The sequence below is a fragment of the Perognathus longimembris genome, chromosome 6 (genome assembly GCF_023159225.1).
Source record: "Perognathus longimembris pacificus isolate PPM17 chromosome 6, ASM2315922v1, whole genome shotgun sequence".
In the NCBI taxonomy this organism is placed as follows: Eukaryota; Metazoa; Chordata; class Mammalia; order Rodentia; family Heteromyidae; genus Perognathus; species Perognathus longimembris.
This window is the reverse complement of record NC_063166.1, coordinates 31,219,142-31,247,094: the sequence shown is the minus strand read 5'-3', so window position 1 is coordinate 31,247,094 and position 27,953 is coordinate 31,219,142. Positions and strand designations below refer to the sequence as shown.

Genomic DNA, 27,953 nt, shown 5'->3' with positions numbered 1-27,953 from the left:
TGGCACTTAGTCAAGTAACAATAGCTGTCACTCTCTCTTGTTTAACCCTATAGTGGAGTACGACAAGGAATTCTCCCCTCGCCAGCGACACCACAAAGAGTTCAAGTTCAACTTATCCCAGATTCCTGAGGGTGAGGCGGTGACGGCTGCAGAATTCCGCATCTACAAGGACTGTGTTGTGGGCAGTTTTAAAAACCAAACTTTTCTTATCAGCATTTATCAAGTCTTACAGGAGCACCAGCACAGGTATGAAGGCTCAAGGAAGCCCCCCACATGTGGGGCTGGCTCCCATTTCTCCTGTCATCATGTGACCCCAAGTATGTCTGTGGCAGGTGCACTGGAACTCTGGGTCAGCCGTGAGCATAAAGACAGAGGAGTTCTGAAGGGCAGGCTTTACACGGAAACGTCTTTGGCTGTGAAATTCATATCCCATAGTTATCTTTTTATCAATAAGCCAGTGAGTACTCAGCATCATTTGAGATCAGACAACTATAGCTTCTACTGTGGGTAAAATGTCACTCACTACTGCTAGGTCCCCACTTAGAGTGGTCGGTGAGGGTGGCTAAGATGAATGCCCATACCAAAATTCTGTAGTGATATTTATAAGAGATACTAATTCAGGTGACTTAGCCAAGTATTTTTGCATCTAATATGTATACATTTACATTTGAGTAAGTGTTTATGCTGCATTTTTTACCACTGGATCCAAAGGATGGATAGATTTTTCTTTTCCTCTCATATGCCTATTATTCTTATTCTCTTCCCTTTCCTTCCCTTCCCCTGTTCTCTCCTACCTTCCCTTCCTTCTTCTTCCCTCCCTCCCTCCCTCCCCCTCTCTATTTTTCTGTTTGGTGGTACTGGGGTTTGAATTCAGGGCCTTGCTAGGTAGACTCTACCACTTGAACCACACCCCCAATCATCATCCTTGTTTTCTAAAGTAAATCCAAACCATTGTTCAAAAATTCTCAGTTTGGGGGCTGGGAATGTGGCCTAGTGGTAGAGTGCTTGCCTTACACACATGAAGTCCTGAGTTCGATTCCTCAGCACCACATATATAGAAAAAGCAAAAAGTAGCACTGTGGTTCAAGTGGTAGAGTGCTAACCTTGAGCAAAAAGAAGCCAGGGAGAGTGCTCAGGCCCTGAATTCAAGCCTCAAGACTGGCAAAAGAAAATTCCATTTGGAGCTGGAAATGTAGCTTAGCAGTATAGTGCTTGCGTAGCATGCATAAAGCTCTGGGTTCGATTCCTCAGCAAACATAAACAGAAAAAACTGGAAGTGGTGCTGTGGCTCAAGTGGCAGAGTGCTAGCCTTGAGCAAAAAGAAGCCAGGGACAGTGCTCAGGCCCTGAGTTCCAAGCCTCAGGACTGGCCAAAAAAAAAAAAAAAAAAAAGAAAATTATCCAGTAAAGGATATTCATGGTGGTTCCTAGCAGTAAAGAACACTTCCAGGGTACAATTGTTGTAAGAGGATAGGAAGAACAGAGGGATGCAGTATGGTAATGGTTAGTTCAAACCTGCAGGACACCAAAAAGAAACAAAGGTATTTGAATGGGGCTTGGTATTTAGATGTCCATTTATTAGGTCTGGGAGAAGAGAACAGGATGTATAGAGAAGCAGCATTGTTGTTGTCAATGTGTAGAAATCAGCCCATTGTCGTGACAGTCTGGTACTTATACTGTAGATACACAGGTGACAAGGAAGAGACAAGAGGGGGCCAGGAAAGCCCATGCTTCCAGACCCCTAGGGGAGTTTTAACCTTCACTTAAGAATTTAAGTCAAGATTCTTGTTTTGAGTCTTGGAAGTATATTAACTTCACAAGACTGTTGAAAGGTTAAGGAATAACGTTGGTTTCTTCTGCATTCTGTGAGCTGTCACAAATATTCACACAGCAGTCACAAGGAATAGCAACTCTCCCTATGAGTGGTTTATTTCCTTACTGAAGGCACCACCAGGGTCTCACTCACCCTTGTCTAGCTTCATGTCTGGGTGGGGTGGAAGCTTCATGTTGGGGTGTGGAGGACATCTCATAGTATTGGACATACAACAATGCTTGGTCAACTGGGATTATTCACTAACAAGTAAGACACAGCCATGTGGTATTGTTATAAAGGACCAAAATCTTTGATGGGGACGTTTTCACATGTCTGATTTTCACCCCTCAATTGAAAGTCAGTTCAATAGCTTTCCAGTTGACAATGTGAAGGGCCTCATTTGGGCCACAAGTCATTCATTGCTCTTTGTTCATCTTTGATTCTTTGGGAAGAATTGATATTCAGAGATTCTTGGGCACGGTTTTAGCTTTGGACTTTTCAATCTGCCTATCATTCATTCCATGATATTTCTCTGTTGGGAATGACCTACTGCTACCTTTGAGGCTGTGAAGTTTTCTGGAACGCATCATTTTCCCTGTCCCCTGGGGAGAAAGCATTATAGTAAAAACTGTAAGCTGTAAATTAATGGCTAAGACTTTTTTTTTCAAAATTATTATTATTATTATTATTTTAAGAGAGCTGATGGAACTTTTGTGAGGTTTATACTGAACTCCAGCCAGAAAAGAACAGCTGCCGTGTGCTCTGGGTGGCGGGGACTTACTTCCTTGAGGCCTGCAGTGAGCTTGGAAAACAAAATCTTGAATAGTCCCAACTTTCGGATGGCTCTCTCCCAAAGCAGAGAGCTCTCGGTCCTTCCCCTCCTAGGATGGGAGCATTTGGCAGTGGGATGAGGTTTAATTTTTGTGCCCAGGAGAGGGAAAACATTGCGGGAACGGTTGTGTTTTTAAAGGGTTGTAGGCTGGCCTCGGGAAGGTTTTCTTATCTTCGGGCCAGGAGCCCCGGCCTCCTGCGGCTTCTTCCAGGGACCTCCAGACTTAGCTGCAGGGAGGGGGTTCGGGTATGGATGTTGATCTCCCCATCTGTGCCTCTTGAGGTATCCTGGCTAAATACCCTTTTCCAAGCTTGTAAAGAATCGTATTTGTCTAATCTGTGTTGAAGTGAAATTTGTAGCACTTGATGAATTCACTTCATTTTGCAAATGTTTGTGTTGCAAAATAGTTGGCCTCCTTGAGAAAGGGAGTGAGGGGAAGTCAGAGTTTTCTACTTTGCTTTTTCTGTTTCTCCATTAGACCCCTTTCCATTAGACTCCATTAGAGTCTTTCTTGTATTCTGCAGTACTGGGCTTGAACCTAGGGCCTCAGGCATGCTAGACAAATGCTCTACAAAAGCTCTAGGCAAATGGTGCTTTGGGTCAGAGAAGGACAGGAAGGATTTGTGTTTGAGATGAAGAGTTGTATCAGGTCAGTTAAAAAATAAAATAAAATAAAAGATTAGTGCTAATGGTTCAGTCCTCTAATCTTAGCTACTCAGGAGGCTCAGATCTGGAGCATCACAATTGGAAACCAGTCCTGCCCCCCCCTCAAAAAAAAAAGTCTGTGAGGATTTATCTCCAGAATAGCATCTCTGGAGGTGTGGTGCAAGTGGTAGCCTGCAGGCCCGAGCAAGCATGAGGTCCAGAGTTCAAACCTGAGCCCCCACCTTAAAAGAAGAGTGGCAACTTGAACAGATGATGCATTGAGTAATGTCAAGGAAACACTTAGTACTTTACTCGAAGCTTGAGAGAAGTCCTGCACCAGGACTTGGATCATGGAGAGACATGCAATAGGCTATAGAATGAAATGAAAGCCACCCAGCCATCTACACTCATGTCCACACCACTCAGGATGTCCTTTGCATTTTGTTTCTTTTTGTTGTTGTTATTTTGAGTATTTATATTTATTTCTTTTTTGAATAATTATTTATTGTCAAAATGATGTACAGAGGGGTTGCATTTTATTTCTTAAAAACAAAACCAAAACAAAAAACACTCCATGCTGAGTACCTGTTGCTAAAACCTGTAATCCTAGCTACTCAGGAGACTGAGATCTAAGGATGACAGTCAAAGCCAGCCCAGGCGGGAAAGCCCATGATATGCTTTATCTAAAATTAAATACCCCACTACCTACCCCACTACCTACCCCCCAAAATCAAGCCAGAAGTGGAACTGTGGCTCAAGTGGTAGAGCACTAGCCTAGGTGGCCGGGGTGAGGGTGGGGGAGGCGGCGGGGCGGGGGGCCAGCGGGAGGGGGGGGGACAAGCCCTGAGTTCAAGCGCCAGGAATGGCACAAAAAAACAAAAGAAACAAAAATACCGACAAAACAACAACAAAAACCACTCTGTATTTGTGTGTGTGTGTGTGTGTGTGTGTGTATGTGTGTATGCATATGCCTTAATTATTTTAGCTTGTTTTGTTGTTTGTTGTTTTTTTGGCCAGTCCTGGGGCTTGAACTCAGTGGCTGAGCACTGTCCCTGGCTTCTTTTTGCTCAAGGCTAGCACTCTACCACTTGAGCCATAGCGTCACTTCTGGCCTTTTCTATATATGTGGGGCTGAGGAATCGAACCCAGAGCTTCCTGTATATGAGGCAAGCACTCTACTATATTCCTTAATTATTTTAGTAGTGGGGTTTAAACTCAGGTCCTTGACTTTGCTGGGTAGGCACTTTACCATTTGAGCCATACCCTCTCTGCTTTGGTTATTTTGGAGACAGGGTTTCACTTTTTCCAGCTTGCACTATGATCTTATTTATGCTTCCTACCATAGCTAGGGTAACAGGTACACACCACTACCCTACATTTTCCTGTTGAGGTAGAGCCTTATTATTATTATTATTATTATTATTGTTATTGTTATTGTTATTATTATTATTATTATTATTTTGCTTAAGCTATCCTCCAACCATGATCCTCTCAATCTCAACCTCCAGAGGAGCAAAGATTACAGGCATGCATCTCCATGTCCGGCTGTGATGGCATAGTGGTAGATTCCTTACCTTTCATATATGAGGCCCTGGATACCATCCATAGCATTTCAAAAAAATGTAGAACTGTCAGACAACTTGGAAAAAGCATTCTTTTCCATTCTCTCATTAGTAGTATACCCTGCCCCATCAGATTCACAGGACAGGCATGTCACCTTTGAGAGAATGCAGCAGGGCACATAGGAACATTGCCAAGACCAAATAATGCCTCAACTTTTGTTTTCATGCTTCCTACCAGTCACCCAACGTCAGAGGGTCAGTCCCGTGATAAAGGCTGAGTGTCAGGAGGTGAACAATCTCATCCAACATGTCTCTATACTTCCAATTTTTTGAGCTTTGGTGTGAATCTCCCAAGAGGGTCTCCTCTGATCCATTGATAGTATAAGAACATGCTAGGGGCTGGGAAGATGGCCTAGTGGTAGAGTGCTTGTCTTGTATACATGAAGCCCTGGGTTCGATTCCTCAGCACCACCTATATAGAAAAAGCCAGAAGTTCCACTGTGGCTCAAGAGGTAGAGTGCTAGCCTTGAGCAAAAGAAGCCAGGGACAGTGCTCAGACCCTGAGTTCAAGCCCCAGGACTCGTTAAAAACAACCACACATACTAGCCAAATTCAGGCCCTGGTATTAGGAAAATCGGTATGTAGTTTCCTCAAAAAAAAAAATTAAAAACAGCTGGGTGCCAGTGGCTCATGCCTGTAATTCTAGCTACTCAGAAGGCTGAGATCTGAGCTTGTGATTTGAAGCCAGCCCAGGCAGGAAAGTCTGTGAGACTATTGTCTCCAACTAACTACCAAAAGCCAGGAGTGGCACTGTGGCTCAAGTGGTAAAGTGTCCACTTTAAGCAAAAGAAGTTCAAGGACAGTGCCCACGCCCTGAGTTCAAACCCCAGAACAGGCAAGTGTGTGCACATACACATGCAATACTACCACCAAAATATCCAGCTCTATTCTTTTCTGCATATCTAAAAACTCAAAGTCCAATGGGATAGAGATTCATGTATCTCCTTGCTATAACACCACTTCTCACAACATTTAAGTTGTACAATCAGCCTGGGTGCCAGGAATGGATAAATGGATAAAGAAAATATGATCATTTACATACAAATTTGAGAATCAGTATTAAGGAAGGGGCCAGGTGCAATGGCTCACACCTGTAATCCTGTCTACTTTGGGAGGCAGAGATTGGGAAGATCATTATTCAAGGCTAACCCAGAGGAAATAATTACAAGATGCCACCTCAGACAATAAAAAGCTGGACATAGTAGTGTGGGCTGGTCATTCCACCTATGCAGAAGCGTAGGTCCAGGCCAGTTTTGGCATAAACACAATAACCTGTTTAAAAAGTTAAAGCAAAAAGGGTTGGGGACAAGGCTTAAGGGATAGAGCACTGGCTTTGCAAACACAAGGATCTGAGCTCAAACCTTTTATCACCAGGAAGAGGAGGAAAAAAATTATGTCAGATTCAGGAAAATGGGTGGAATTAGAGATTAAGTGAAATAAGCCAATCTCACAAAGATAAGTGACTTGCAGTCTCTCCTTTCTGTTCTCCCTGGCTCCCTTCCTTTCTCCCTTCCACCCTCCCTCCCTCTCTTCCTCTTTTTGTGCCAGTACTGGGTCTTGAACTTAGGGCCTGGGTACTGTTCCTCCTCTTCTGGCTTTTTCGTGGTTAATTGGAGATGAATTTCCTGGACTTTGCTGCTTGGGCTGGTTTTGAATATGTTTGTCAAATTTCAGCCTCCTGAATAGTTAAGACTACAGGCACAAGCCATCAGTGTTCAGCTACATGTTTTCTCTTCTGTGGAATCTGGGCAGGAAAAAAAGAGAGGCTGAGATCTGAGGATCGTGGTTCAAAGCCACCAAGGCAAGAAAATCTGTGAGACTCTTATCTCCAATAAACTACTCAGAAAAGTCCAGAAGTGGTGTTGCAGCTCAAGTGGTAGAGCACTAGCCCTAGGGAAGACAAAACAAAAAAGGAGGGGCCTTAGAATGTGGCTTAGTGGTAGAGGGCTTGCCTGGCATATATGAAGCCCTGGGTTTGATTCCTTAGCACCTCATAAACAGTGCTGTGGCTCTTGAGTGGTAGAGCACTATCCTTGAGTACAGAGAGACCCAGGGACAGCTCAGGCCTTGAGTTCAGTCCCCAGGACTGGCAAAAAGAAAAAAAAAAAAGGAAGAGAAGGTGGAGGATAAGAGTGTGTAATTGGTAGTAAATATGATCAGAGTGGATCAGAGTGTAGAATATGTATAGAAGCGTGAAGGTGAAACCTCTCACTTGATATAATTAATCTCTACAAATGAAAGATTTCAGGCTCTGGTACTTGGACTTTCTAGTCCTTCCTGTAGAAAACCATTTGTCAATATTTATGCTCTCTTAGTCAATCACTGCACTATCGTGAGCTGTTCTAGAGGAAGGTAAGAAAGACTAGAAAAAATTTGACAAGAGTATATGTGCTTCTTTACAATAATTGTTGTTTTATCCACTGGCCTCTTTAACCTCCATATGACAGACTCAGCTGTCTTCCCTTTCTGACCTTTCCTGTACTGCTAGCCAGCAGGGTAGTTCCATGTTGCTCTTCACAAATCCTCATGACCTCTATTTCTAGGTCCTGGGACTTTGGGGCCTTGGTGCTGTCCCTGAGTCTCTTTGCTCAAGGCTTGTGCTTTATGACTTGAGCCACGGCATCACATCTGGCTTTTTCTGAGTAATTTGCTGAAAAGTCTCATGGACTTTCCTGCCTGGGCTGACTTTGAACCAGGATCCTCAGATCTCAGGCTCCTCCACTAGGATTATAGGCATGAGCCACTGGCACCCATCTCTAGTTTTGAGGTTTTTATCTACTCTTTTTATTTTTTTTTGGCCAGTCCTGGGGCTTGGACTCAGGGCCTGAACACTGTCCCTGGCTTCTTTTTGCTCAAGGCTAGCAATTCTGCCACTTGAGCCACAGCGCCACTTCTGGCCGTTTTCTGTATATGTGGTGCTGGGGAATTGAACCCAGGGCCTCATGTATACGAGGCAAGCACTCTTGCCACTAGGCCATAGCCCAGCCCCCTTATCTACTCTTTATGGACATACTTTTCCTGTTTTAAACTGAATTTAAGTTATATTTCTGGAAGTCAAAGAGAATCTCTTGAAAGCTAGTAGGAAATTTTAAGAGACATGTTGAGTAAATGAGTCATGGTCCTGGCACATGAATTGGCCACAGAGCCTCTGATAGCTTTGATATTCCATTCTACACAATATGTTTTGGCAGCTAAATTTTTTTTAAAACAGTGGTCTATCTTCTCTTTGTGATAACTTTTCTTTTCCATGTTCTATCATGCTATTATCTTTTGGAAGACATGTAAAGTGATAATTTAAAATAAATTTCTTCCTGGTAAAGGCAATACTAAATATACTCTGCTATTTTGGAAGAGGCAATGGTGTGTGTGTATATATATTTGTTTCTAAAGATTGTGTCATATCTTTCTTGCTAATGTCTGAATCTGCAGGATGTGAATAAAAGCATAATCAAGGACCCAAGACAAACTGTTTTTATAGTTTTCAAACTTTTGAGAAAGATCTTATTAGATCAACTCACAATCTAGGTTCCTGAAATCCCCAGGATCAATTCCAGATTGAATTATCACCTTAACTTTTGACTGAAATCTTGGATTTGGACATGTTTTACAGGTAGAATATAAGTTTTTCCAGATGAAAGAACAAGTGTTAAATGGAAAACACGCAGAATTGTACAGAAGTTTTAGTTAGGTACTTAGAAATAAAGAGTACAGAAGTAAGTCAGGAGAACAAAGGTGTGTTTGGCTTGGACGAGTTACAGTAGAGATCACAAAAGGCAGAGACAGAGGAAACCATGTTCTCAGCATGTTCTCAGCATACTAACATGGACTAAACTAGATGAGATACCCCAGCTGTATGTCAGAATAAACAAACCTAACTAGCCTCGTCCCATGATTGAAAATACTGATCTTTTTCCAGAAACTTCAATGGCATCATCATATGTAATGTGCTCATGTACATATGGGTCTGCTTCCTGGATCTTTATTTTGTTAATTGGTTAATTTTCTTTTCTTCCACAGGTACTGCACTGTCTTGATTCTTTTGTTTTATAGTGATTGCTACTGCCCAGTGTGTACATCTCTCAAATTTGTTTTTTGAGATATGTATTTAGGGGAGAGGGAAGGGGGAGGCTACTAGTGACCGTTTTTGTATTCCCATGTAAACATTAAAATCTGTTTGTCACTTTCCATAAAAACAAACTTCTTAGGCTTCTGAGTAGAATTGCATTAAACATAGAGATGAATTTGGGAATAATTTACAATATTTAGCAATATTGAGTATATATTCAAGAGTACAGTATTAAATCTTGGTCTAATAACAATAATGGAGTTTTTTGTATTGATCATTTTTTTATGCCAGTCCTGGGGCTTGAACTCAGGGCCTGAGCACTGTCCCTGGCTTCTTTTTGCTCAAGGTTAGCACTCTACCTCTTGAGCCATAGCACCACTTCCAGCTTTTTGTGTATGGGGTGCTGAGGAATCGAACCCAGGGCTTCATGCATGCTAGGCAGGCACTCTACCACTAAGCCACATTCCCAGCCCTGTGTTGATCATTTTTATTTGATTAACTTTAGGTATTAATTTTTTGATGCTTTGTAAAGGTATTAGGGAACTGTTAGTGTTTAATTATTTTTGGCTCACATATAGAAAAACAGGTAGCTTTTTGGGGGGGGGATATTCTTTATTTGTTTTTTTGTAGTGAGACTTCATGCTTCCACTTGGCTTTTTTGCTCACTTCTGGCTTTGTGATGGTTAATTGGAGATAAGGGTCTCAAGATTTGTCAGCTTTCGCTGGCTTTGAATCTTGATCTTAGATCTCAGTGTAGCTAGGATTATAAGCATAAGCCAAGAGTGCCCATCTTTAGGTGATTTTTGTATAATGATCTTGTACTCAGAAGCCATTGATAATTTACATATTAATTTTAATAATTTTTTTTTCTTTTTTTTGCTGCCAGTCCTGGGCCTTGGACTCAGGGCCTCAGCACTGTCCCTGGCTTCTTTTTGCTCAAGGCTAGCACTCTGCCACTTGAGCCGCAGCGCCACTTCTGGCCATTTTCTGTATATGTGGTGCTGGGGAATCGAACCAAGGGCTTCATGTATACGAAGCAAGCACTCTTGCCACTAGGCCATATCCCCAGCCCCAATTCTAATAATTTTTCTATAATTGTCTTTTAGGAATTTCTATAACTATAATCATACCACCTATAAAGTTTTATTTCTTCCTCCCTAGTTCCTATCTTTTTTTATTCTTTTATGGTACTGATGAGAATGTCCAACACAATGTTGAATTTCACTCTGAATTCCATCAGATTTCTAGTCTCACAAATCCATGTCTTGTTTTTAATCTGGGTGATTGGGAGGAAAATTTATTTTCATTGTTAATGCCGATTGATGAAAATGTTCTGTTGATACTCTTGGAGTAAGGAAGGTATCCTTTATTCTTAGTTTTCTAAATGTTATTCTTAATTATTAATTGGTAGTAAATGTTATCTAGTTTTTCTAGAATTTAGGATGGTCACTTCATTTTTCTATTTCATACTTTTAATTTGACTACCACCTTAAATGATTTTTAAATGTTAAATTGATTTCACAACCTTGGAGCAAATTGAACATATGATTTATTACTCTTCTTATATGAGACTGACTTTGAAGACCATACCTGATAGCTGGTATCTAGATGGTTTGTGAGTCTATTTCCATTATCTTTTTATTCCCTTGACTTTTCCCCCTCCATTTAAATTTACTTACTGGTATGTCTGACGACTTTTTAGATATTGTTTGGGATATTATCTTAATAGAGCAATTCCAGATATCATTGCCCCCTTCCAGACTGGATTTAATGTTCTTCTGAAAGTCATATCAAACACAGACAGTTTTTTACCCAGGGGAAACTTCTGAGGGCTTAAGTCTCCCCAAGGGGTTTCAGCTCAAAGTCTAGGATGCTTACAAGAGGCCTTCTTCCTTGGTGGGCTCTGAACTCTAACTTTTGACCCCCAGCATTGTGATGCTGCCAAAAGGCCCTACACTTAAGCCTCTCACCAGTTTCCTTCTGCTTGTTTTCTCAGCTTCTCAATCAGTGTTGCACAGCTTAATGTGTGGCAAAGATGTCAAATGAAAACATTGGTGATCAGGCAGCCAGAACTTGAAGGAGCTCCCTAGCAGAAAACCCAAACTTCTATGAATAAAGGCAATGGCCTTTTTTATTCACTGCTATGTAGCTTCTTGCCTCTGGGACCTTTGTCCTTCCTGATCTAGCTGCTTGACTTAGGCTGTTGTTATTGGCTGTTATTGTTGTTGTCGTTATTTGAAATCTAATTTAGTCAGTGATATTGCTCCAAACGTGTTCCAAGGTTTTTGGACTACTCTGTTTGGTCTGTGCCTCATGGTAGGAAACCTCAAATGCTCTGAAATAAGAAGGTAACTGCAAACTCTCAAGTCTCACCTACGTCTGGCTAAGTTGCTCAGAGATGACTTTGAATGGGTTTATGAGTGTATGTGTATGTGCATGTATGCAAGGGGCATGTTAAGCCATTATTTTTCGCTATTTTTTAGTTTATTTGATGTATAAAAGTCTCTGAGGCTAGTAATTATTTTTATTATCCTCATTTGGAATTCTTTTTCTTGAATCTCCACAAGAGTTAATGTCTGTATCATGGACCAAATGCTTTAATTCTATCACCAAGATCTGCACCAGTAGTTGACCCAGTTCCAGCACCTGTGAGGCATTCCTTATGAGTTGGTGGCTCTGTAGACTCTGTCGGGTTTTCAGTAATACTTGCTGGAGCAAAGATAAAAATTCAACCTTTTAGATGCAAGATTGTTTGTCTCCTCCTTTCTTTCTCTCTTTTTTTCTTTCTTTCTTCCTTTCTTTCTTTTGGAAGAGAAGGGAAGATTTGAGAAAGTTGGAAAGACACTGTTACAATTCAGGAGAGGAAAACCAAAGCTCTTTATCACTGTGTCCAGCCATACCTGCTTCTCTTTGTCTGGCTTCACACCTCGCTTCCTTGGGGATTCCTGAAATCTTGATCATCTTTGGCTCTCTCCATGTGGGCCTCAGGCAAGCAATGAGCTGTTCAGTATTCCTTTGCTCTTGAAAAGGGGATAATACAACTGACCCACAGCTCAGGTTATGTAACTAATTAGTTTCATCTTCCAGTTAAGTCCACATCCCCTCGACCTACAATGATCTTCTGCAAAACAAAACAAAAATCAAGATGCTACCAAACCTTGTTCTCAGCCTTATTTATGTTGTTGGTTATTTGCTTGGAGGGGGGGCACAGTATAGAATTAAAGTTATCATTTAGAATTACATAGACTTAAAAGAAGCAAATATTTTATTATGGTGGAGGGTGTAGTGACACCATTCTTTGGAAAACTGCTTATCCACTTGGTAAGCGTTAAAGAGAAAGTAAGTTTTTGTTTTTGGAATCTACTTGGTGTATCATTCATTGTTAGAAACAGATTGCTTTGGTTGTACGCATCTCCGTACAAGGCTTTCTAACTTTGTGGGATGCAAGCCATGGTAGTACCTGAGGTTTACAAAATACTTCTTTTTGAAGCATTTTATTTCTCCACATTGAACAAGGATATGGAAATAGGATTGGAGAATTAAAATATATAGTATTTGGACATGTTTAAAAGTAGCAGGAATCCCTCATTCAAACTAGAGTCATCCCTGGCGTAGGCGAAAGTAGACTCCAATATGTGGAATATTGTTTATGTGACTAAACTGGAAGCTTTCTTAGGTACTTATGAACTTAGAGTATAAAGTATCTGCCTCCTGCTCTTCTCTCCATCTAGGGCAGACAAAAGCAAATGTTCTCAAACATCGCCTCTTAAAACTTGATCTTAATACTTCTCAGGGTTAGGTCAGTGCAGAAGCAAACCGAACATGTGCTTGTGGGCCAGCCTTCCTCTAATCTACTATTTAGACAGACAAGCAAGGCATCCTGAGAGTAAGAGCCTTCCACCTTGCATCTACAAAGCAGGTTACCATGTTTAATAAAGTTGGGCCATACTTATACTTAATAAGTATAGGTTGCACTACTATATTTAATAAAGAAGGATGCTTTGGATCCCTGGATCACAGAGAGTGGCAGTGCCAGCATCACTGTAGAAGCTGCTAGAGATGTGGATTTATCAGGCACCACCTCAGACTTGCTGAGCCAGAGCTGGGTGAGGGGCAGCAGGGTGTACAATGAGCCTCCTTGGGGAAACTCATGCAAGCTTTGCTGGAGGACTGCGGGCACGATGGTTAAATGCATGTGCAACCTTTGGGCAAAATGACTTGTGTTCAAATCCCAGCTCTGCGTGTTCCAACCATGTTACTGTGATGGGTAAGCTCCTTAACCTAATGGTGCCTCAGTGTCCTCTATAAATCTGTGCTGGTATGAATGGTTATGTATCTCCTGTGGGTCAATGAGGAGTTGCCATAAGCCAGAGCACAGAGTAAATACTGTTAAGTATTTATTATGTTATTATTTTGTGTGTGTATGCCAATACTAGGGCTTGAACTCAGGGACCTGAGCTCTCACTTGGCTTTTTTGTTCAAGGCTTGTTGTTGTGCCACTTGAGCCCACACTTCCAGCTTTTTTGTTTATGGATGGAAATTGAGTCTTATGTAATGGGGTGGGGGGTAAGGAGGTCCACATCTTTGGATCTTAGGCTTCTGAGGAGCTAGGCTTTGTTAGTATTCTCTGAACCAAGTAGCTTATAATGAAGTAACATGTACAGCATCCTGGTATCTTTGACATTTAAAACATCTCCATTAGCTGGGCACTGGTGGCTCACACTTAAAATCCTATCTACTCAGAAGGCTGAGATCTAAAGATTGGTTCAAAGCCAGCCCAGGTTGAAAAGTCCTTAATAATCTTATCTCCAATAAACTACTCAGAAAAATCTGGAAGCAGCACTGTGACTCAAGTGGCAGAGTGCTAGCCTTGAGCAAATGAAGCTTAGGGACAGCACCCAGACCCAGAGTTCAAGCCCCAGGAAGGAAGGAAGAAGGTAGGTCTGTCTTTATGTTCTGGTAACCATTGAAGTGAAAATTAATATCAATTGGCATAAAATCAGTTAAAATTTAGCCAATATTATAATATTTACTTGCCCTTGATACTCAAATTTGTGTGTGTTTGTGTATGTGCTGTGTGTGTGAGAGAGAGAGTGTATGTTTACCCTGGTTTGTAGTACTCTGGTTTCAAATTTACTATCATCCTACTGGCAAAATTGGAAAGATCATCTATACAGTATGCCTCACATAGGAAAGAGTACACACAGTATCGCATGCTGGAAGGTGGAAGGGCAAGAGAGCACACCAAAGGAGGGCAGGAGGAAGGCATGAACTCCTTCTATCAGGATCCCACTGCCCACCACAATGGAAAATCCATTCACAAAGACATAGCCTGCTTAAAGGCCCTACCTGGGAACACTGTTACATTGGAGAACAAGTTCCCGACACATGAATTTTGAGGGACACAGGCAAACCTTAGCAGTTGTTAGTGATGTCATCACATTGAACGCTGACTTTGTGTTTGGGAGGAGGAAGTCTTGAGAGGGAGCATGCCTGGGATTCCACTACAGTTTGAGCATCTATATGGCCAGGATTAGCCACATTTTGCCTTTCCTGCATGCACCTCTCCCTCCATCCTGACCCAGATGTCTGAGGCCTGCTCATGCTTTCCGTGCTCCTATCTTCAGTACCTTATTGTATTCTTGTGTTTATAAACTTTCGTGTTTATAAGAAATAGTTTTTCTCCCTTACCTTATTCTGAACCTTTCTCAGTATATCCAACTTGTATTTCTTGACTTTCCTTTTGGATGTGATAGCAAAATACCTGGTCTCCAATTCAATTCTGATTGCCTCAATACCTGGAAAAGATGTCAATATCAAAATGGAATCACTTATGTCAAACATGGAGCCAGTGGGACCACAAAGGAGTGGTCTTCTACATATACCAAGAAAATTCAAGGAATTCCTCTTGCACTAGGACATTTGCTTGTGTGTGCAATAACTGTCTCAGCAAGTGGTCTTTGTTTCAAAGCATCCTACCTGAATATTGTCTTTCATTATAAGTGCCTATAATCCATTACAAATAGGTATGGGTCTGAGATTGCAGTCCTTTGCTATCCTCAAACCTTCTGTTGAGGGAGTTGGTCCTTATCTCTCATTTCATCTGCATGACCTTGAGATTCTCTCTAGGGCTCCACCATTCCCTCATAATAGTACAATCTCCCCAGGTGGTGCTGGGGAATACCAGCGTAACTTGGCACAGTGCCCATTAATGTCCCACTTCATCAATTAAGTCCACACATTACTTCTCTGCTCCTTCTTCCTGTCCAAAGAATGCAGTAATCTTCCATCTAAACATCTGAATTCAAGACTTCTTCATTGACATGGATTGCTGAGTTTTAATCCGTGAAGGCTCAGCTAGCTGTTAGCCCTGGCACAGTCTCATTATGTACTCAGAAGAGTATGAAACTGCTGGGTGCTGTAATCTAACTGTAATCTAACCTGTAATCTAACTGTTCAGGGGGCTGATATCTGAGGATCACATTTCAAAGCCAGCTCAGGCAGGAAAGTCTATGAGAGTAGTAGCTCCAGTTAAGTAGCAGAAAAGCCAGAAGGGGAGCTTCAAGTAGCTTAAGTGTTAGAGTGCCAGCCTTATGAAAACAAACAAACAAACATCTAAGGGACAGCACATAGGCCCCGAGTTCAAGCCCTAGTATTGGGACAAAGAAAGAGAGAAAAATATGTCATGGAAATAACCATGAATTTGGGGGTAACTGTAGTAGAGTTGGTCCCCCATGTTGATTGGCTGATGATGTTGATGAATCATGTAGACGTAATTACTCCCTCATCATGATAACCCTTCCCATCAATTCTTTTCTTCCTTGTCCCCAAGTGACATGTTTGATTCATGGTCTACCTCTTCTATTCATGCCGTTCATCCTCCTCTCCTTTTTTTTTTTCCTGTTTTCCTTCTTTTCCTTTTTCTTTCAGATGATATTTTGCTGTCCTGTCCCCAGCTATAATAGGCTCTACTTCCTTTATCATAAAACCGACTCTTTTGTTGTTGGTCGTGGTGGTGGTGGTTGTGGGGCTTGAACTCATAGCCTGGACACTGTCCCTGGGTTCTTTTCCTCAAGGCTACTACTTTGCCACCTGCGCCACAGCTCCACTTCTGGGTTTTTCTGAGTAGTTTATTGGAGATAAAGAGTCTCATAGATTTCCCTGCCTGGGCTGGCTTTGAACCGCAAACCTCAAATCTCAGCCTCCTAATTTTATTTAGTCATGGGACTTGAACTACGGTCCTGGGCATTGTCCCTCAGCTCTTTTGCTCAACAGCTTTACTTCCAGTAAACCCTAGACTTTTAAAAGCTCATTCCAACTCTTACCCAGCCATGCCTCAACTTGTACATTGGGCAGACTTTCTCTACCTGTACTCCATGTCCTTGAATGTTAGGTGTCTGTGGCACCGTCAACACTTGGTAAATCATAGCCAGTCCTCAGCCGAGGTTAGGCATACATCCCTTTATCTCGAGAGCGTCCTTCCCCCCTGAGATTCCCACTCATTGTAGAGAAGGCAGGCTGCTCATTCAACACAACTGTGTCCTGGGCTTCCTTCCCACGGTGCTCTTCATACGGTCTGTGTTATTTCTGGATAAGAGTTTTCTATGACCTTCCAGAATGGAATTTATATCTCTCTCCATCTGAACTTCAAAGCTTTGGACTCAAGCTCCCCTCTTGCTGTTTTCCATGAACACCCTTGTCTGCCTGTCACAGTGGTTGTCCCAGTTACAGGGGGGTCATTTGTCCACAGCGGGTGTGACACGTCCATGTCTGAGAGTGCTTTAAAGAGAACACAACTGAGCTCGGCCACCACAGACTCTGCTAAGCAGCTGAGTAAACTCCCATAACTGAGTCTACCCTCTGTACTTCGGAAGATGACAATATATTCCTTCCTCACTCTGCACAGCCATAGAGACAGGGGGACTCATTGGTTTCTTGTCTAAGACATCTAAATTCCTTAAGCTGGGTGTTGGTGGCTCATGCCTGTAATTCTAGCTACTCAGGAGGCTGAGATCTAAGGATTGCAGTTCATAGCCAGCCCAAGCACGAAAGTCTGTGAGACTCTTATCTCCAACTAACCACCAGAAATGGGAAGTAAACCTGCTGAGCAAAAGAGCTCAGAGACAATGCCCAGACCCTGAGTTTGAGCCCTGTGACTGACTTAAAAAAAAAAAAAAAACAACAAAGAAAAAAAAGAAATCTAAAATTCATAAGATATTTCCTTGGCCTAACAAAAATATTTGGTATAGGAGTGTGTTTCATTGATCTGTCACAGGTTGTCTCAAAAGATAATGTGTCACAATGAAAAGGAAAGTCCCTTTCCTTTTTTTTTGGCTAGTCCTGGAGCTTGAACTCAGTGCCTGAGTACTGTCCCTAGATTCTTTTTGCTCAAGGCTAGCACTCTGCCACTTGAGCCACAGCACCACTCCCAGCTTTTTCTGTGTATGTGGTGCTAAGGAATCGAACCCAAGGCTTCAAGCATGCTAGACAAGCACTCTACCGCTAAGCCACACTCCCAACCCCCTTTCCTCATTCTATCACCAGGTTTTCTCACTTGTTGCCTTGTGATCCTGGCTGTGTGACCATAACTGTAAGTGCATGTCTAGCCTCAGTTTCCCCAGCTGCAAAGTAGAGCTAGTAATACTTTAGCACTTAGGAGATAAAAGAACTTTATAAACTTACTTCAAATTATACTATTAGTATTGTAATGTTCAACTTAGATTTAGTACAGGTTGAGTAGCCCTTATCCAAAATGCTTAGGACCAGAAGTGTTTTGGATTGGGAAGGGGAAGTGTGTGTGTATGTGTGTACACACTATATTTTATGTGTATAGTATGTGTGTATATATGTTATATAATAGATGCATATACATATACACATGTATTCATACAGAGAGAGAGAGAAGGAGAGGTATCTTGGGACTTATTCCCAAGTTTAAACACAAAGCTCACTGTTGTTCCATCTGTACCTCATGCACATAGCCTGAAGGTATTTATAGAGCTTGGATATGTATCAGGCACAACTTTTATGTAATAATTTTAGTGTGCCTGACTTTGATTGAACATCATTATATTGAAGTCAGGTGTGGAATTTGCTAACTCTGGTGTCATGTTGGAAGTTTTAAAGCATTTAGATAGAACATCATAGAACATTTTGGATTTAAGATCTTTTAGATTCAGGATGCTCAGCTTATACATAATTATAGCAAAATTTCTATCCCTGTGAGATATTGAAGCAAATTCTTCAATCTCTAGAGCATTTGAATCTTTCATGACCAATGTCTGCCTCTCCCTGTGGTGAGGGGATTCCACGCCACTCCATTTCTAGAGGCCCTGAGATGTGAACTCAGACTCAGATTGTCCTAGACATTCTTACAAAGCAGCCAGCCCTACATCTGACCTGTTGTGACACATGGCTGGGGGCTGGGGAGAGAGAAACCCTCATACCATCTTTCCCTAGGCTCTGGGTTCATGTTAGCTGAAAACCAAAAATACATATGACACAACGTGCACGTGTGGTTCCAGCTGCTTGGAAAATGAGTCTTGCAGGGGAAAAAAAAAAATCTCCTAAGGAAACAAATCAGAGAACCCAACTGTGCTGGGATGAGCTTTAAAGTCACCAACTTTACAGTTCACCTGAAAGGAGCCAGCCCTCATCCTCAGAGACTTAGTTATAGAGGAATAAATGGCAACCTCAGAAATGAGATGTGGCTTCTTATTTCTCTTCATGTCATGGTCACTAACATGATAATCTTCAGGTCCTTGTTTTTTTCAGAAGTAAACACTAATCATAGCATTGTCTGTGCTAACTTGAGTCCTGATTTTGATCTTGTCTTCAACCTGTTTCTCACTTTCTCTTTTTCAAGTTCATTTAGCCATCAAGTTAGCTATTCAGCCAGTCACATCATAAGATACATAAGTGTACTAACAAATGAACTAAACAAATATGAAAACAGATGAGCTATGTTTACTTACAATTTAATTGCCAAAGTGTCTTTGGTGTGAGGAACAGTAGCTCCTGATGAGGCACCTTCTATGTTCAGGTGTCAGCTGATATCCCTGAAAAGTCTTGTCACGTGACATGTTCATATGCCATGCCTGGGTCCCATGGAGTGTCACACCAAGCAGAACCATGCCGGTCGCACAGATGGACACAGTCTGATTCTGACATTGTTTATTCTGACAAGTAGACGTGACACAGTGAAGCCCAGAGGACCATGTGGTTCACCCTGCCCTGTTTTTTCTTTTTCTTTTTCAGAGACTCTGACCTATTTTTGTTGGACACTCGAGTTGTGTGGGCCTCAGAAGAAGGCTGGCTGGAATTTGACATCACAGCCACTAGCAACCTGTGGGTGGTGACCCCACAGCACAACATGGGACTCCAGCTGAGTGTGGTGACGCGAGATGGTAAGCGGAGGGCTGCCCCTGGTCAACACTGGGCCTGCCCATATTCCCGTTCACTTCCTCCGGACCAGCTGTGCCAGGGCCGGGCTTTATGTTTCGGTCCTGGGCTCCAGCCTGTTCCCACTTACTGATCCCTTGTGGCTGTATTGAAAACCTTCCCTTGATGACTCCTAGCAATGATGGAAAGACAGTTTCAGGATGTAGTTCAGGAGTACAACACTCATCTGGCACAGTGAGTTTTCATCTCAGCAAAGAGAAAAAGAAAAGGGGCCAGGAACTGCCATTGAACTTTGACTGCCCAGCAGGTTTGCCAAGGAAATCCTTGTGAAACCTTCTCCTCCTGAAGCAGCAAAGTTCAGATCCCAGCTGCAGCTGGTCCCGACTCCCAGGGTGTCACTGACTGAGGAGAGATGAGATCAGGAAGAAAGTGGGAACGTGCCTGGGAGCTCCTGGGTTTGATGCCTGTACATATGGCAGAGAGTTTTGACTCTGCACATCCACACAGAGCTGGGAAAGGTGGAGAAATGCACACTCATTCTTTGGCACTACTAGTCACACATTGTATAGGTCCAAGGCTAAAGTGCCATTGAATAAAGAGGGGCATGCTTTGGTTTGTGTTAAAGGACTCCACATCAACCCACGCATGGCAGGCCTGGTGGGCAGAGACGGCCCTTATGACAAGCAGCCCTTCATGGTGGCCTTCTTCAAAGTGAGTGAGGTCCACGTGCGCACCACCAGATCCGCCTCCAGTCGGCGCCGACAACAGAGTCGCAATCGCTCCACTCACTCCCAAGATGTGTCCCGGGTCTCCAGTGCTTCAGGTAGGTGCGAATGTAACATTTGTGCCCAGAGCTTCAGCTGCTTGAACAAGTTCTGCTTGGTGCCCTGTGGTGACAGTGAGTTGTCACAGTCACATGTCCTCTGGGGAGGCGCCTTGGAGGCCTGCGGAGTGGACCACTTATGGCCCAAAAGACGGGCTGCACAAGACATCCTGGCTGCCTCTATCCACACAGGCATCTTTCTGTTCTGTTAGAGTTCTCCAATCTTTTTTTCATTCTTATCAAAACCATGGAAATACGTTCATTTTTATTCCTAGTAGTACCCATTCCATACTCAAATTGAGGTCAGAAGAGCATCCGATATTGAAATATTTGCATATTCATAATGACTTGTCTTGAGGATGAGACCTGAGTCTAAGGAAACCTTTACATGCAACCTGTGTATATAGTCTGAGGGTAAGTTTGTGCAGTATTTGCAGCCCGGGTGCTTTTGTGCTTAAGGCTAGTGCTGTACCACTTTGGGCAACAGCTCTACTTCTGATTTTAGTGGTGGTTAATTCTGCCCAGGCTGAATCCTCAACTCTCAGCTTCCTGAGGAGCTAGTATTAAAGAACATTTTAAAAATTATCTTGAAGTAATTGTACAAATGGGCTTCAAATTCAACATGTCCGTTTATGAGGACAGTGTATCTTGGTCCATGTCACCCTTTCCATCCTTCTTTCCCATCTCTCCCAGCCTCACCCATCCCCTCAAGTTGCAAGTTATGAAGCATTTTGGGATATGTATGTTGACACTAGCATGTTCAAGCTGTTACAAACTATGTGTTTGTGTATTTACCAGTGTTCTTAGCTGGAAATGATGACAAGTAAACTTTCAAACAGCCTCTAAAATGGATCTCCTCCCACTTAACTGGGAAATTCAGAGATTTTGCCTTTAGGCATAGCTGGATCCATGGGCTCACATGCATGGTACTAAGAATTTCTCTCATCTCTTCCCTTTCTGTTTCCCTAATGGGTTGAATTTTAAGAAAGGCAATCTCTGGATAGACACCCCACAGTTCTAGGATTTCATTATCCTTGGAAACCTCACCCCAGACAGTGAACCCCTCTTCTGTAGTAGTTTCATCAGAAAGCCAAGCTATAATGCTCTTTCATGCTTTGATCCTGTCCTGTAGGCTGAGAAGCTGGGAAAGTGCTCTGATTGGCCAGGGCTGCTCTGTATGATCTCCCCTGGAGCTAGAGATGAGCCAACCCCATCTTGCCAAAAGAGGCAAATCCAAGGGCAAGAGAGGAAAGCCCCAAAAGCCTCAGTGTCATGGTCTTTCCAGTTCTGTGCCTTGGGAGGAGGTAGCATGAATTCCCTTTGTGGAAATGGAGATGAGAGGGGAACCAAGACATTCCCTACACAGAGCTGACCATTTAGCTAAGTGCTTTTGAGTTCAAATCCAGACATTTCCTATTCTAGACCTAGTGCTTACAAGTTCTGAGCTTCCTTTGACTGTTTCCATAGCACAGGAATAAAGTGAGATGATGAAGATTTGCAATCAGAGAACATGATCACAGGCTGGCTACCTTGTGACTTTGGACAAAGCCAACCTGTTTGAACCTTCGTTTTCTTCTCTCTAAAGTGGGGGTGATGATGCATGTTTGTTGGGATTACATGAAAATTTGTTTGATCTGGTTTATAATAGCCTTTCAAGATGAATCACACCCCTGGTAGGAAGGAAGTGCTAAGGGTGTATGCTAGAAGTATCATCCTTGGAGAACTATCTTTCCAAGCCGCAGTTTATGCATCTCATGTTCAGTACTTAGAGTTACTTCCCTAAGTACTCACCCTTCCTCGGGGAAGAAGGGTCTCATAAATTTTAGGTTGTGACTTAGCCATCTCTTTGACCAGTAACTACTACCCAGTGTGCTCTGACATTTTGTTTCTTGTTGTCCTGGTGTTTTCTTAGAGGTACTACACTGCATGGGTGTTCTTGTGAACAGTCATGACTGGAACTTTGAGACAGAAAGGCATGCTTTCTCAGTGCTTGCAGAGGCGGCCTCCAGAGTAGAGCTAATGATCTGTGTGCTCCTCCAGGCACTCCAGGGAGGTTTGCCAATGCCAAGATTCAATTCATTCATGAACTGTGCTCCATTTCATACTGGGAACTCAGACCAGGAGGCATCTCTTGAATTGCTCATTGCTTTTTCAAATTAAAGATTTATTTGATTGATTCAATTTGCTATGTACAGCAACTTCTTTTAATTGAGAAAACATGCTGTCCAGTTTGAGTTTTAACAATGTCACCCAATGATTATATTTCAAGTGCCTTTCACCATTTTTTTATTTTGATGAGTTAAAATGAGCTACGGATATTAAAGTTGATCTGATTTGTAATGAGATGCAAATGTCCCAGATTTTCCTTGGTCTCCAGACCCCTCTTTACCTCCAAACTCGAGTTTTTCCAAATATTTTTATGATTCAGGACAAGAGAGTTTGCACCAAACCCACCTGGCCTTATAGGTGTGTGTGTGTGTGTGTGTATGTGTGTGTATGTGTATACATGCATGTACATGTGCGTGTGAGCACTGGGACTTGAACTCAGAGCCTGAGTACTATCCCTTGGTTTTTTTCTCTCAAGACCGGTGCTCTACCACTTGCACCATACCTTCGCTGCCAGCTTTTTTGTTGTCACGTGGACAATTTTCACATGGAATGGCTTGCAATCACAAGCTTCAGATCTTAATCTCTTGAGTTGCTAAGATTACAAGCATGAGCCATTGGGGCCTGGCTTGCTTGGCCTTACATATTGAAAAGCTCCCAGAACAAATTATTACAAAGAATTTCCCTTCTTCCCACTTTCTTTTTTTTAAACTCTGTGCCTGGGAGCTGTCTCTGAGCTCTTCAGCTCAAGGCTAGTGTTCTACCACTTGAGCCACAGTGCCACTTCTGGTTTTCTGGTGGGTTAGTTGGAAATAAGAGTCTCACAGACTTTCCTTCCAGAGCTGGCTTTGAACCACGATCCTCAGATCTCAGCCTCCTGAGTAGCTAGGATTACAGGTGTGAGCCACCAGCACCCGGCTCCCTCCCACTCTCTTCTAAGGCCCTCTCTCTGGCCTGTTGAAGGACTGCTTTATATACTAGCTTTTCTTTATTCTTCTGTTAATGGGCGACACACAGAGGGAGAGTTTCCTCTTCAAGAAGGAATTTCCAGAAAGACAGCTTGATAACCTGGAGGAGTAGACATCTGTCTCCTGCACTCTCCCCAGGCCTGTGGGGGGGGGGGGGCCACAAGGGGAGGGAGGTGGGTGCTGGTGACCCAGCTCCAGTTGCTAAGTCAGCATAGCTGCCATGTCTGGTGTGACTCCAGCAGACTTTCTCCCTGTAAATCCTTCACAAGGTTGAAGGCAGAGATTTCTTGGCCTCTGCTGCCCCCCATCTTCCACCATGCACTCCCAGGGAATTGATTCTTCACCAAAGCAACCACGTGCAGAAGCAGCCCACTGGGGATCGTTCTGCATCTGGGTCAAGAAGTGAACATCATTCATCAGATTGCCTGTCATCGGGGTGAAGAGTGGCAGGGAAATAAGGAGATGTTTTACGAACTGAGCTGAGGCTGCCTGAGAGAGCAAGTCCACAGCTAAAGAGCATCCATCTGCCTCCTCCCCACTGCCCACCAAAACAAAACAAAACAAAACGCTGCTCTAACATGAGTGCTTGCCTTTCAAGCTGGCCTCTCCAGACATGTGCGCTGGGCTGTGGGTGGTTTCAAGGGAAGTATCCCCGTTGGCTTTTCATGTGGCCTTGCTTACTCTGCAGCTGTCAGCTCCTTGGAAATGATAGATGTTGGGTGGGTTGCACTTTTCCAGTGAGATTGAAGAGTAGTTTGCATGTTTTTTACACATTTGACTGGTGCTATGGACCAGGCTGCCCTGTACAGCCCATTGACAATTTTAATGGATCAGGCAGTTCACTTTTTTAGCCTCCAGTTCTTGACAACTGACTGTGCTCTCGCTTTCTCCTGTGGGATCTCCCTTAGATTCATTATTTTGTCTCCTGGGGGGACTGTAATGCCTCTTGGCTAATCCATTGTGAGGTCCACGAGCAGAGGCCTTGAGCAACAATTCCCTTAGGCATTCCTAAGGCCTACCTAGCTAAATTTCTGGGATCATCACAAGACAACCCCGAGGAGAAAGAGGCCCTTAATACCAAGTCAGCTAGGGAGTCTTTTCTGCCGTGTCAACCAACTGGCTGCTTGAGACTCAGAGTTTATCTTCGTTTTGTCAGATGACAAGTGGAAACATTATCTGTCACTATTAATAGTTCACATAAAAGTGGAGTTGTCGCTCTTATTCTTGGTGTTTATATATGTATTGTCAAACCCAGCTCTGCCACCTCTCTATGAACTACCCACCCCCTCAGGATCCTGCATTTCCTGGGCCATTGATTTGTCATCTTCCCCAGTGCCACCAGTGAGCATTTCTTAGAGTAAATTCTCCTTCCAGCTCTTTCCCACTCACACAAACGTACCTTTGAGGACCCTGGGAGACATTTAAAACTATATAATTATTTTCTTTAGTGTCACTGGAGATTGAACTCCAGATCTAGCATTTGCTAGACAAGTGCTCTACCACTTAAGCTACACCCCTAGCTCTTTTTGCTTTACTTTTTAGATAGGGTCTCATGCTTTTGTCTGGGCTGGCCTTGGACTGTTATCTTACTAGGTATGCCTCTCATGTAGATAAGATCACAGGCATGAGCCACCACACCTGGCTTGTTTTTGTGATCAAGTCTCACTTTTTCTAGGTTGGGCTCAAACCACAATCTTGTCTCTGCCTACTGAGTAGCTGAAATTATGAGTATATGCCACCACTGACCATGTGACTTTTTTGCTCATGATTTCACTTTGTTCCATAGACTGGGAATCTCATTCTTACAGTGTTTCTAGTATGAGTTGGGGTACCAAAGCTGAGTGAGTTCACCATGGACAATCTCAGGCATGGAAGGAGTTGACATGGCCTAGTGATGTGAATTAAATTCATTATTTCTTAAAAAGAAACTTAAGCATTTAATTGTCATTTTGATCTTAATACTTAATTGTCACTGGGCACTGGTGGCTCCTGCCTGTTATCCTAGCTACTCAGGAAGCTGAGATATCAGGATGACTGCTCAAAGCCAGCCTAGGCAGGAAAGCCCTTGAGATTCCTGTAGCACTGTGGCTTGTGGTAGAGTGCTAGCCTTGACCAAAAAAGCTCAAAGACAGCATCCAGGCCCTGAGTTCAAGCCCATGACCAACAACAACAACAAAAAACAACCCTTAATTGTCATTTTGATCTTTTAGGGCCTGTAGTTTAGCTTTCAGATGTTTCTGCTAAGAAATAAAGGCTTGTTCTTTAATGAACCATCCTTAATGAACTGCACTCTTAATTTTCCACAGATGTAGAGGGCAGGTGTAGGCTTAGTGAATCAGAAGTTAAAGTCATTTCAAATGTCATGTTTATCATTCTCCACTCTACTTCACCATTAAATCATTTTAAGACAATGGTTGCCAAGATAGGAAACACTAGAAAGTTCCTTTCTACCACCTCTCTGGGTAATAACCCCTTGGGGATGTATAAATGACCTGTAATTTGAAAAGGCAGTGCAGGTTGAACACTCTTAATCTCAAAAGCCAAAATTTTAAAATGTTCCAAAAATCTCAAACTTCCTGAGCACTCATAAAGTTCCAGATTTGGGTTTTTCTACCTTAAATTCAGGTATGCCTTTCAGATGAAGGCTATACAACCTGTAACAAAGAGGTAGAAACAGGTGCTGCAAGATGCTTAAATAATTCACCAGCTATTCCCAAGCTCTGGGAGATGAAAGAATGAACGGCAGATGTGTGGAGCACAGGGAGTCTTTGAAGGCTGTCTCTAAGAAGGAGCCCTGTCTATTTGCCTATGTTACTTTTGTATCACTGTGACCAAAATAACCTGAGAACAACTTAAAGGAGGAAAGAAATCTTTCAGCTTATGGTTTCAGAGATTTTTGTCTGTAGTCGCATGGCCCCAAGGCATTTGACAGAGCATCATGGTGGCAGGAGCATGTGGCAGAGGAGCTTTTTCACTTCATAGCAAACAGAAAGCAGAGAATGGAGAAGGTTCTAGAGGCCAGCTGTCACATTCTGAGGCATTCCCTTGGTGACCCCCTTACTCCAACTTGACACCACTTCTTTTTTTTTTCCCCCAGTCCTGGGCCTTGGACTCAGGGCCTGAGCACTGTCCCTGGCTTCTTTTTGCTCAAGGCTAGCACTCTGCCACTTGAGCCACAGCGCCACTTCTGGCTGTTTTCTATATATGTGGTGCTGGGGAATCGAACTCAGGGCTTCATGTATATGAGGCAAGCACACTTGCCACTAGGCCATATTCTCAGTCCCAAGACACCACTTCTTAAAGTCTCCAAGCTCCCCAAATAGCAACACCACCTGCTGACCAAGTGTTCAACACATGAGCTATAAGATTCCACCCCTGACCTCCAAAAATTTGTGTCCATCTTATAATGCAAAATGCATTGAGGCCCTTTCCAAAATGCCCCAGAGAGACTACAATTCCAACATTATTCCAGTTCCATTCTGGGACTCGAGGCAAACTCTTAGCTGTGAGACTTTAGATGATGATGATGATGATGATGATGATGATGATGATGATGATGATGATGATGATGTCGATGATGTCTCACAATTCCACAATGCAAAGATAAAGGATACACATTCCTGTTCTAAAAGGGAGGAATAGGGACATAAATAGTATGGGACTACAGTGCAATAAGGGAAACAGATTCTGTAGTATCTCTAGACCACGTTTCCAAACATTCCCAAATGCCTCCACAAACCAGTTCCAAAGGCCTCAGAGCTACATAGTCACATCTCACATTTAGTCACAGCAACAGTCCCACTGCTCTGGTATCCATTTTCTCTATTATTTACCTTGATGTCAACTGGCCACCCTGCCAACAAGAACAATTGAAAGCAGAAAGGATATATTTGGGCTCATGTTTTGAGAAAGCCCAGGCAATGGTTTCTTGGCTCCCAACGCTTGGGCAGAACATCATGGTGGGCAGAAGTATGGGCAGAGGGCCAGGAACAGTCTGTGGACCAGGTATAATCTTCAAAGGCACAACACCAGTGACCTTCTTCCTCCAGCTGGCTCCTTAGAAACTTTCCACCACTTTCTAAATAGCGCCACCAGCTAGGGACCAAACATTCAACATGAGCCTGTTGGAGGATATTTGATATTGAAGCCATGGTGCTGTTTTGTTTTGTTTTTAAAGAAATTAGGTCCATATTATTTTATAATCAAGACAAGCATTGAGATTCTACCATAGTCTGATTCAATGGAGCCCCGTGAGATCTTGGAAGCTTAAAACAAAACAGAAGAGGATCTCATTGTTAGCCCTGAGTGCTAACCTTCCAGCTGGTAAACAAAATCTCCACTTTGAAAATCAAGCTGCTGTGAGATTGACACTAGAAATCAGAATCCCCGTGTGGTCCCCTGTCCTCCCATGTCAATGACACAAGGAGCGGGCATCTCTTATATACCTCAATGGCTGTATTGATTCTGAAGGGTGAGTGAGAGCCAGAGACTTATTCTGGATAAGACAGGGCTGATAAGGCCAGAGATGTGGAAAGAGCAGCCAGGTCAGTGAAGACAGAGGTGCCATTTTCACAGCCACTGTTGTGTCTTTGTCGTCCTAGGAGCAAAGGGAAACAAAAGTAGTCCATTGGAGGGGGGTAGGGGAGAGCATCCTTTGAGGCAAGTTTGTAGCTCACGT

General features: G+C 42.9%; 1 protein-coding gene across 1 annotated transcript in view; it reads left to right on the top strand.

Annotated features, from left to right (window-relative positions):
- Bmp6 (bone morphogenetic protein 6) overlaps window positions 1–27,953 on the top strand; it is a 162,804-nt gene that overhangs the window by 124,435 nt on the left and 10,416 nt on the right. Inside the window, exons 2-4 of the mRNA XM_048348501.1 lie at window positions 54–246; window positions 19,235–19,383; window positions 20,004–20,201. Coding sequence (XP_048204458.1) covers window positions 54–246; window positions 19,235–19,383; window positions 20,004–20,201 — 540 coding nt within the window. The remainder of the gene's footprint in view (window positions 1–53; window positions 247–19,234; window positions 19,384–20,003; window positions 20,202–27,953) is intronic.